This window comes from Verticillium alfalfae, genomic scaffold, assembly GCF_000150825.1.
Source record: "Verticillium alfalfae VaMs.102 supercont1.13 genomic scaffold, whole genome shotgun sequence".
Taxonomy (NCBI): domain Eukaryota; kingdom Fungi; phylum Ascomycota; class Sordariomycetes; order Glomerellales; family Plectosphaerellaceae; genus Verticillium; species Verticillium alfalfae.
Window position 1 is genome coordinate 998920 of NW_003315026.1, and position 11042 is coordinate 1009961.

The 11042-nt window shown below is 59.2% G+C and overlaps 4 protein-coding genes and 1 non-coding gene across 5 annotated transcripts in view; 4 read left to right on the top strand and 1 right to left on the bottom strand.

Moving 5' to 3' along the window:
* Positions 1-639, bottom strand: part of VDBG_08921 (pre-mRNA-splicing factor SYF2) — a gene marked incomplete at both ends in the record, with an annotated part of 1157 nt that extends 518 nt beyond the window's left edge. The window contains one exon of the mRNA XM_003001079.1: positions 9-639. Coding sequence (XP_003001125.1) covers positions 9-639 — 631 coding nt within the window. The remainder of the gene's footprint in view (positions 1-8) is intronic.
* Positions 640-1280: 641 nt separating this feature from the next.
* Positions 1281-2635, top strand: VDBG_08922 (predicted protein; the record flags this gene model as incomplete). The annotated part of the gene is made up of 1 exon (XM_003001080.1): positions 1281-2635. The coding sequence occupies one exon, from the start codon at positions 1391-1393 to the stop codon at positions 2633-2635; it is 1245 nt and encodes a 414-aa protein (XP_003001126.1).
* A 1788-nt stretch (positions 2636-4423) lies between these two features.
* On the top strand, positions 4424-6727 carry VDBG_08923 (conserved hypothetical protein; the record flags this gene model as incomplete). Its single annotated transcript, XM_003001081.1, has 4 exons — positions 4424-4736; positions 4852-5539; positions 5628-6541; positions 6675-6727. 4 exons carry the CDS (start codon positions 4424-4426, stop codon positions 6725-6727), a joined length of 1968 nt encoding a protein of 655 aa, XP_003001127.1.
* A 1214-nt stretch (positions 6728-7941) lies between these two features.
* VDBG_15190 lies at positions 7942-8039 on the top strand. Its single transcript has one exon. It is a non-coding gene; the product is annotated as a tRNA-Arg (tRNA).
* Positions 8040-8464: 425 nt separating this feature from the next.
* Positions 8465-10053, top strand: VDBG_08924 (predicted protein; the record flags this gene model as incomplete). Its single annotated transcript, XM_003001082.1, has 4 exons — positions 8465-8582; positions 8894-9200; positions 9610-9697; positions 9889-10053. The coding sequence occupies 4 exons, from the start codon at positions 8465-8467 to the stop codon at positions 10051-10053; spliced, it is 678 nt and encodes a 225-aa protein (XP_003001128.1).
* Positions 10054-11042: the final 989 nt, after the last annotated feature.

Consider the following 11042-nt stretch of genomic DNA (forward strand, 5'->3'; position numbering starts at 1 on the left):
GCTCGTACCGGTCGAGGTCGGGCGCCATGTTCTTGACCTGGCGCTTGTAGACCTTGTTGCTGGCGGCGCGGTAGTCGGAAGAAGGCGTTGTTGTTCGCGCGCCGCGTCCTTCTTCTTGACGCGCTTGTCCCACTTTTCCGACTCGTCGATCGTCCAGTCCCAGGCGCGCTTGCGCTCAAAGTCGCCGCCCGCGTCCTCGACGTCGGCGCGCAGGAGCTTGTGCGAGGCGATGGCCTGGCGCCGGTGGATGGCCGTCAGCTGCGACGGGTCGGCGGCGAGGCGCTGCGACTCGAGCGTCGCCTCCTTTAGGTTCGAGTCCGAGGACGACTTGGCGCGGGCTTGTAGCGCCTTGAACCGCGCCATGCGGTCGGCGGCCTTCGAGGCGGGGTTGATCGGGGTCGCTGCCGGCGTGTCTGATTCTGCCGCGGCCTCTGCTGTGGGTGGTGGTGGTGGTGGTGGTGCCGCAGCCGAGGGGCCGGCTTGTGTGGTTGCTTCGGCCGGCGCCACGTCTTCTTGTGAGGGTTCGTCTTCGGTGGAGTCTGTGGTGTTGGTGGTGGACTGTTTGGTCGGGACGTCGGCGTCGAGAGCCTTTTCTGCCTTGGCGGCGGCGGCCGTCTTTCTCTTCTTTGCGGGTGGCATGGTGAGGATCTGCGGGTGATGATTGAGGTTTCGTGCTCGAAAAGTGTTTCTCGGTTGGTTGGGTTGGTTGAGAAGGTGTAGCGTAGTCGAGATGGGGGGGAGGAGATTGGCGTGGTTTGTGAAGTTGATAATCTGGGAGGATGATGCAACGGACAGAGGGCAGAGAGGCTTTGCGTGAAGTTTGGCTCCGCCATGAGGGTCCCCGCTTAAGCGCATGTATAGGGGCGACTAGCTACATCCCGAGTTTCTTGCTTCAACTTGAGATAACGATCGTGCAAAGACGTAGCCACAGCGCTGTCCGATGTAGATTTCTCAAGTTTATGATGAGAGACTCCTATCCAAAGCGTAGAGGCCGTTTCTAGTAAAATCCAGATGATATCCAAAATATGCACCTTGCCAACGATGGAAGTTCCAGTACATACATAGCCCACCTTACAGGGCAAACAGCAGCGGGCCCAGCAGCGGGTCTCCCCGCGTTTTCGTCTTTCCTAGTGCTCCGGTTAGTGGATCCGGTGGCTCGTGCCCCAAAGGTGGCTCGTACCGCCACCTCTCATCTCATCTCATGCACCTGCCTCGTGTCGTCTCGCGCGTTAACCTCTGGCCTGCTATCTTCAACCACCTCATCTTCGCCCTGCTCAACTTGTACTGAACTCAATAAGAACCGACTTGTACCGCCCCTGGAGAACTGATATGCTGCATCACGAATAAGAACACCTTGGCATCCTGGGCTCACGCCTGCCCCCCCGGTACAATGAACCGCCTCTCCAGCCGCGTGTCCCCCGCGCCAGCCGCCATCCCTCACCTCTCAACGGCTCCCATTCACACATCCGCCCCCTGCCGTGCCCAACGCATCTATCCAACAAACTACACGCCAAAAGGCATCGGTCTGTCTCCCATCAAACCCCGCAAGCCGGCGCCGCCTCCCCCGGGCTGGACCCCCTTCGCCATCTCCAACCTGCTCCTCGATCTCGACGCCTACGAGAGCCGCTACGTCCGCCCCTACGATGACGCGGCCGACGACGCCCGTCAGAAAGCCGCCTGGGCCGCGCACCCGACCCGTGACGCCCTCAAGCAGGCAGCCCGCGACTTCTCCCCCGAGTTCCGCCGCGCCAACTTTCTCTTTGCCGAGGCCCACGGTGCGAGGTCCTCGCGCAAGTGGCGCGTCGGCGAGCTCGACCTCTTCGCCGGTGCTCTGCTGGGCGTTCGGCCGGCGAAGGAGGACGCCAGAGCGTCGGCAGCAGCTGCGGGAAAGAGGCCGTCGGCGGTCGAGGAGCTCGCCATTGTCGTCAAGCAAAACGCCATTCCCTCGAGCGCCGCGCAGGGCGAGCGCCTGCTCGAGTGGCTGCTTCACCGCCAGGCGCAGCTCGACGAGACGCTGCCACCTGACGCAGCCGTTCTCGAGAGCCGCATCGAACCGCACGAGACGACAAAGCTTGGTACTGAGACCAGCGGTAGCAGCGGTAATGCCGCTCAGCAGCGACCTGAGTGGTCGGGTTTCTTGTCATGGAAGAGGCTCGTCACAGCAATTTTACAGACGGAGACGGGAGTCGCCATCCTCGCCAAGAGAAAGGAGGAGCTGGCGAGGACGATGGAAGGGTTGCTTACGCCCGCGAATGCACTGGACCAGCTCGTCTTCCTCAACAACCTGCATGCGAGATTTCATGCCGACGGCGTCGAGCTGGGCCCTCATCTCTGCAGCGCAGGGCTTGTGCTAGCCGCCGAGGCTCGACAAGGTCGCGCGCTGACGCGGTATCTTAGCATTGGTGCTGGCAGTGGCTACTGGCAAGCATCGAGGGAGGGGGCATCGGCTACGATTCCGGATCTGATGCTGCAGAATCTGAGGGCTGTGCTCGTCAAGGCCGATGATGGCAGCATTTCATTCGACGACAGTGCATCGAAGCTTCTGGTTGCACTCGATAGCGACGCCGCCGTTGCTGATTCTTCCATAGAGCAGGACGCGCCCGCAGGCCGCCAGCCGCAGGCAGCGAGTTCATGATTCAAGCAGATCGGCTCCGCGTGAACGAGCAGAAGAGAGCAATATACCCCCTCATCGCATTGGTTGCCCTACGGATGGACCCTCCAGGGACTGCTCTCTGTATGTCTGCCTAGCCGAGCCGAGCGGCGTGGCTGTACATGTGTGATGATGCATGGTGAAGGGACCTCAGCCAACAGGAAGTCTCGAAATGAATCACAATATAGCTCGGCTCCCTCCCTTTTCTTTTCTTTTCTTCTTCGTCTTCGTCTTCTGTGCCCTCCCTACACGACCACATCATTGCCGACACGTCCCAGCGATATCTCACAGAGCAGATCAGATCTCTCACAGGAACAACCCAGCCAGGCCCTATCGATCTCCACCGTGGGCCTTGCAGAAAAGCCTGGCAGCGACGTCACACGGACAGTATCACAAGCATGTTTTCTCATCAGCCCTGCCAGGTCATCACGGCGAACCAGCGAGCGAGGTCTGACGGACAACGAGTAAGCTTCGACCCCTCCCCACCCTCTTCTCACACGAACAGATGCAGTCTGTCGGAGAAAAGCCACACCAGCGGCAAGCTGAACTGCCGTGCCGAGCCTCGCGATTGGTCCCAGCCAGCAGCCCGGCAGCGATAGGGCTCATTTGCTACGCCAGACATGATTCCTACGGCCTGGTCGGGTCGGGTCCTGGTGAATTGGCATCCCCTCGATGCCCGCCCCAAATCTTCGTATCCCGCCCCAGGGCCTTGGGCCCCGTTCGCCTGTTCAATGTCGCTCGCCGAGCATGGACTCCTCGCCCCTTTCAATCAGACTTCAAACCCTGACTTGTACGACGTGGGCGCTCTGCCCCCTTCCCCCTTCGGTTGCCTGCTGCGTACATTGAGCAAAGGTTTCCCGTCATTGCACGATAAGAGCTGTGCCCAGAGTCCTCAGAATCCTGTCCTTATCCACTCGCCTCGCACCATTCTTCGTTAGCGGGACGTTCCGCCGCTCATCGTCGTGTCATGAAGTGACGGTTTGTCGGGACAGAAACAGGTCTCTCGTCCTCATTTCCTCCTCCCCAATAGCTCGCTGCCGTCCTCTCGGGGGCCCTGTGTCCCAAAGCCGCCACGCATGGCCGCCGGCAGTTCGTCCGTTTCAGCGTGGCGTAAGGCGCCCTAGACAGGGCCATCTATACCCTCCACATTGCTCCTACCCCCCCGGTCTCGTCGTTGAGCACAGCAGAACGATAGACAAGGAGGCCGCTTCCTTGGCGTCGTGGCGCTCAACCGGCGAAAGAGAGGGGGGGGGGGCGCAGAAGCACCTCTACTAACCTTCCCAGCCCAGCTCGTCACCCGGTCCTATCGCGTACGGTCCTCGTCTGGTCTTGTTCCGCGGGTCCCCCGAGTGCAGCAAGTTAGGCCTGCCTGTCCTCCCGTCTCGTGGTCGGCCGCCCTACGAGATACGGACTTCACTGCCCATCCCTTACCATTTCCCCCTTCCACGACCAGTCCTGTTCCCGTCGAGTCGTCCACTGGCGGTAAGCCATCTCCTGTCCTCATATGCAGCCACGAATCCTGCCTTCTGCTCAATCCACACCCAAGCCCGGAAGTCTCAAGTTTCGTCTTTTCCCCCTCCCATCCTCTTCACATTCGTCTCAGTGGGCTGGCTCATCTATCCACCACGTCTAACGCGAACGAGACGGAAACCCAAAACCAAATCGTCAGTCGTTCCTGTGTCTAAAGAGCAAGCGCGAGTCCCAAAAGAAAGGAAAAAGAGCCGGGAAACCCAGCAAGAATGTCCGCCTGACGGACCCTCCTCTGGCATGACAATGAGCACGTCCACTCTTCGTCTGGGCCTGCCCACAGTAGGGCACGCTCCATCTCTGTCATCTCGTACAAACCCGTCCGAGAGGCATGCTCTCACCTCCTCGTCCTCACAGCGCTGCGCCGCATCTGCGATCCGGACGTCGTCGCTGGTCCTCTCGTTTCTACTGCTCCTCTTTGTCCAGCCGTCTGCGCAGCAGAGGGATCCCGTGAGCGACTTTTGCCGACGCTTCGGGCACCAGACGGCCGTTGTTGACAATAAGCTCTTCATTGACGGAGGCATCCTGAACTGGAGCCCTGTGGCTGGCAATTACACGAGTACGTTTGCCTTGGTCCCCCATCATCCACAGACGCCGGCTGCGGTGCGCTTTGCTATCAAAGCTGTTCCACGGCGTCAAGCTTTTCTTTACATGACTGACACCACGCCAAACAGACACATGGCTTCTCTACCAGGACCTCACCGAGGTCGCCGAGTCGGGCATGCCACAGCTCCACGCAAATCTCAGCAAGAACGCGACGATCCCGAGCGTCCACGGCGGCGCGCTGTGGGGCGACGACGTGAACAAGAGGATCTACCTTTTCGGCGGTGAGTATCTCCAGGACGCACCGTCAGCGCACTTTGAGCTCTTCGCCTACGACATCCTCCACGACCAATGGGACGCGCTCGGCCCGCCGCTGAGCCGCGACATCCAGAGCGCGAGCTATGGCGCCGGCGTCGCCGTGTCGAGCCGCGGCGAAGGCTACTATTTCGGCGGCTGGCTCAGCAATGCCTCAGTTCCCGATTGGGGCGCCGGCCCGCCCGTCGCCACGACAGGGCTCGTCCGGTACTCGATGGACTCGAACGAATGGGCCAACGTCACGGGTCCGGACGCGATCCGGCGCGCCGAGGGCGCCATGGTGTACATCCCCGCCGGCGACGCCGGCATGTTGGTGTACCTCGGCGGCGTGCAGGATCTATACCAGAACGGGACGGCCACGGCGCAGCCCATGGACGAGGTGTTTCTGTACGACGTGCTGAGCAGCAAGTGGTATACCCAGGAGACGACGGGCACAACGCCTGAGAGGAGGAGGCGCTTCTGCGCTGGCGTGACCTGGGCGGAAGATCAGTCCTCGTATAACATGTGAGTGCCAACCTAGACTTGACACTGCTGTCTGTTCGATGAAAACACTCGAATCTCCTGATCTTCGATGCTGACAGGGTCACCCAAGATATCTTTATGGCGGTGCTCCGCCGCCCGAAGATGAGCCCGGGGCTGGCTTCGACGACCTCTACATCTTGTCCATGCCCTCGTTCACCTGGATCAAGATGTATCCGAATTCCACCGACACGGGCGACTTCCCGCACCACTCCCTGTCGTGCAACATGGCGCCCGGTGGCGCCCAGATGCTTATCATCGGCGGCAGCTTTCCCACGACGCAGGACTGCGACACGCCGGGTCAGTGGGGCACGCACAATGCCGACCTCGGCCGCCAGAACAACAACAGCAGCCCCTGGGAGCTCTTTGTCCCGAATAAGACGTCGTACGCCGTGCCCACCGACATCCTCTCCGTCATCGGCGGCGCAGCTACCGGCGGTGCCACCAAGACGGCGCCGGCGTCCGGATTCGGGCACCGCGACCTGGCGGTGCTCATGACGCGCAAGGCGGACGTGGCGGCGCGAACGCCAACGCGGGACGTTGAGCGCGGCGCCGACGGCGATGGAGGAGCGGGTTCGGGACCAGCCCTGTCGACGGGTGCTATTATCGGCATTGCGCTCGGCGGCCTCGCTCTCCTCGCGGCGCTGTTCGCAGGCGGCTGCTGCATCGCTCGGCGCCGCAGGGCGAAGCGGAAAGGCGCAGTTCCAGCAGGCGGTTGCGCCCTACCACGCCCCGACGTCCGAGATGGCGTGGTCTCCTACCCAGACGACGACCTTTTCATCGAGCCCCTCGCCCCACGTGCAGGTCCTGTCTCGGCCCGCAGACCGTTCCGCCATATGTCGGGCCACCCGTCGAGCTGCCGTCGGATACTGGGCAGAGGCAGTACCAGTCTGGGTACTTTGCCGAGCAGGCGTCTCAGCAGCATCAGTACGTGCAGAGGTCGATGCCAGCGCACGAAGTCAGCGGGTTGCCCAAAGCCGACGTCGCGTGGGTGCCTCACGTCAGCATGGTGCAGGTCTCACCAGGCCATCGTCGGAGCGCGACGACGACGGGCGTCAGCCCGATGCACTCGCCCGGCCTACAGCCTGGGCAGCAGCAGCACTTACAGCAACAATATCAGCAGCAGAACCAGCAGCAGCGCCAGCAGTACAGTCCCGCCACGCCAGGCAGTGAACAGTCGCTGAGTAACGGCTTGCCACGGGACTCCAATTCGGCGTGGTTAGAAGGCGACGGCGGCACGAGTCCTCGACACGAGACCTACTACCATCGGTGACGTGTTCTGTCAGGAGCCGGCCTTCGCGACAAGTATCTCACGTCGACCGACGCTGTCTCATCATGTCGCCTGGATGGCATCAGATCTCGTTCTTCCCGCGTCTTCAGTCACGCCTCTCAGCGTGGGTATCTGTATCGGTAGATGAAGCACCCCACTGTGGTCATTTTGATCTTGACTGCGTTTTCTGCGGGAATCCATTTCGGGACACCCCCACCACGCACCCTGTTGAACTTTGCCCGGAGGCGTGTCATATTGGTGCTGGCGATGCGGTGTGTCGCCATGATCGTGAGGTGTGCGAGGCGGATGGATGGCGTCAACGATCAGTTCGTAGCTTGGTCCCGGTTCGCCCTTAATCGAAAACTTTCACCCTACCCACCCCAAACGTGCAGTGTGAGCCCCAATGGACGGCTTCTAAGGGCCGATGACGGAAGTCCCGGGTAGGGTCGCGTGACGCTGCTCCCGCATCACAGAATTTCCCCTGAAAAGCACGCAATGAGCTACCAGCTGGGCCGGACTCGGTTCCGTCCATAAGCCCCCCGGCGCCTTACTAGGTTCCTGCAGATGCAAAGTCTGGGGTAGCTGGAGTCTTTTGGTCTACCTGAAGTTTGTGTGGTTCAAGGACCGCTTCAGAGTCTCTGGTGATGAACACACCGTCTAGCCCGGGCCCTAGACCTCTTGTTGCGTAGGCATGGAGATCCGATAATAACTCTCGTTCACCGTGAGCGCACACCTGCGCCAGCTCTTGGCAATGTAGCTACAGAGCCACTGCATGCTCCGATGCCGTGGGGGTCAGCTTACCTGACTGCCCTCGTGGATGAACAAGTTTGCACATGAATGCCCTCCGGATGACTGGAATCCTACAGAGAACTCAGTATTAAGAAGCCACAGCCGGTATCTCCAGCTCTGGAATGGAGTAGAGAAATCTGACGTCTGCACATCAGATTGCATTGCATTTCTGGATCATGCTTTGACGTCTGTCTTGTTAACAAAATCGATTATAGCAGCAACCTGACATCCTGAAGTCAAAGTTGAATACTCAACAGAGCCGTGTCGTGCACAGTAGAGTCAGTGGTAGAATATGTACTGATGTTGAATCATCCGTATTCAAGCAATTGGCCGCGTGGCCCAATGGCAAGGCGTCTGACTACGATTCGATGCTGTCACGCATTCGTTGTTATCAGGAGATTGCAGGTTCGAGCCCTGCCGTGGTCAATATCTTTTTGCTTTGATTTCACGATCAACTCCACTGTTCTTTTAGAGCACGCTAAACTACCCACCAGAACTGGAGCACCTTGAATCAGACGAGTATACGGCATATGACGCGTGAGGGCCTTGGCAGGCCTTGAGGACTGTTTCACAGCAGCTGTCAAGTGTTCTAGACCAGTTCTATCATCAGCAGTAGTGGTTTCGGTGGGTGTAGGGGATACACCGACGCTGATCTCAAAGGATCGACGTGAAAACGTACCGCAATCGCGATAAACACCCGGGTGCGATGGCGGCAGGCAGCGGGCGAGGGTCCTCGTACGCCGAAGGATGGGTGCCCCGCTCCCAGGGAGGAGCTCTTGTGACCGTTTCGACGATAAGAAATGAGTAGATTGCAAAGTCGCCCGCACCGAGGCCGCAAAGCTCGACACCCAATGACGCACTCTCAAGCTGATGTTTCTTCAGTGGCTTGCTGCTTGAATCTCCCCGGCAGCGACGATGACAGCGTCGCTGCAGAGAATCGCGTGAAAGTTCAAATGCCAAGGATTGCAGGTCGACTGGGGTAAAGAAGCGACGTGATTCAGATAGCGTGAGGTTGTTCCATATGCCACGGTTGCTGCGTGCCTAGGCATACATCCGATTACTGTGCAGCTTATCGCACAACAGCGCTTATTGCTATGGCGGCGACAGCGGCTCTGAAACATTCTCCAGCGTCGTATTGGCCTGCTGTTCATGAGCATGGCTTCATGGTTCGTCGGTTGCAGAATTTTCTTATCTTGCAGGGCCCGCATGGAACTGCTGCCGTCAAGATCCGTTGCAACCAACGTGCCCCTGAGGACCAGAACTAGGTACCTAACCCGAAGCTATCCGGTCGCTTCGCACATGTGGGCGTCACTATCAGACTGCACAAGAGTACCAGGCTCAGAATATCGTGGGCGACCTCGACCTCAATGGCCATCGGAGCAATGTGCACACGGTCCAGCGCGGGCTGTCCGTGCTCACCCTTCAGCGCGTCCTGCGAGCCTCTCAGGGTGTTGAGTTTAAGTCACCTGGATGGTGCAACATGGTGCAACCTGCGACTGGAATGGCATCCAAGCCCCTACAGCTCAGCCCAGACAGCCATATATTCTCGGATACGACCCTGATGGTGTGGGCCGTTTCAAGCGTGGGGTGAGTTGTGTGCTGGTCCTTCAAGCTGGCCGGAGAGGAACTCAAAGACGACAGCTAGGAAAGCTTCACCGGCAGCTGCCAGCGACCTAAAACAGCAAGCCGAAGCATAGAGAGTGGGGGATTGGCACGCTCGGCGATGTCGTCTGCCACCACAGCGGCAACAGATGGACGCAATGCTCGCACCCTCATTCGGATCTCCCGCATAGCCATTGCATCAATGCAACCCTCTGTCCCGGCCTGAAAGTGTGATGCAGGCGCTGTAAGCTGAGTGGGGGACGCATCGAACCAGCATGGAACAGCCAGCGTCTGGTTGCCCCCCCCCCCGCCTCTCATTCTCAAGTGTACTTGGACCAACGGGTAACGGATGCCCACGGAAAGTGGTTGCTGCGCTTGATTATGCCAACTACAGGCGAGCCCCCACGAAATCCTGTCATGGCCGCAATTTCGGCCAAGCCCAAACCGATGACGTGCCTCTGCCGGTGAAATCCGTCAACATGGTAATTTTGGCGAAGGTGGACGTAGATTAATTGGCATAGCACAAGTCGACACGATTTACGTTCAGTGGGATCGCGATAATGGCAGCTGTCATAGTGCGGAGCGATATGTGATGCGAGTCCGCATACCCAACCAAAGGTACATAGTTGTCGGCGGCAGGTCCGTTGTAGCCCTTTAATCGCCCAACAGCCAGGCAGACACACCTGACAAGGCGATGGCGCCCGTCGGTGCCGCTGACTATGCGACGCTTTGGACAGAATGCCTTGTGTTGCCAGGAAACATCGGATGGGTGATGTTGGTAGATACGCCATACCGCGCCATCGAGGTGTCACTTGTACGGGCGGAATGTTCTACCTAGACCGATGATACCTACCGAAGTCCCGAAACACGCAGTCGGACATGTTTCCTTTTCCCTGCCGTGCTGTGAGCATGCTGTCGCAACAGGTCGCCAGGGTCGAGCCGGTCAGGATTCGGCGGCGGCGTCGATCGCATGTCGGTCCGTAGACGAGACACCGAGTCAGCGTAGTTGGCCGATACGCGTGCGGATCTTCAGTTCGGCGGCACAAGCTTCGTGGCTCAGTCCGTCTCGGCACTTTGATTGTGTCGACGCGCAGTGGGGGCAACGCACCCATGGTGGTGGATGAGGTGAGCGGCGGGCGTGGGTTCAGGGTCAATCACACCATAAAACTGGAGCTCGGGTTCGTGGCCGAGAATTGTTGCAGCAAATGCTGGTCCACGGAGCGAATGATGGTCCACGGAGCAAAGCAGAGGGCCTTGAGAGCCAGAATGTCGAACGTTCAATATTGACACCAGCCAGGACGCGCCCTGAAGTTCATGCGGTACCTTGATGGGGCGGCCAGGAGAAAAACAGAGGAAGGATTACGAAACACGATGGAGCCGTACGGGTTACGTAGTGCATTACGATGGTTCGAACGTTGACGTCGATTTGGAGCTTGTCCATCATGATGACGGGACCAGACGGCGTGAAATGGATGCCAGGTGACGGGTGCCAGGTCAAGCGGGGGCAAGTGGGTGTTTGGTGGCTCAGGTCCAGACAACGCGGCGTGCATCATGTGCCTGTGCTGGCCATGAATGTCGAATGGTACCGGTACCTGGATGTAGCGTAGCCTGCGTTTCCCGGCATGCGTTACGTCGACTTGGTATCCCTCTTGGTAACATGCTCGTTGTGTCAGAAGAAGCTCGCATGTGAGGGTCATGGAGCGAGATCATGACAGCTTGTTCGAGACAGCTTGTCCATGAGGAAGGAGAAGGAGAAAAAAACCATATGCTGCCTGGAACTGGATGGTTGCCTAAGTATCTTGCTCAGGGCATGGGAAAGTGCAGCTG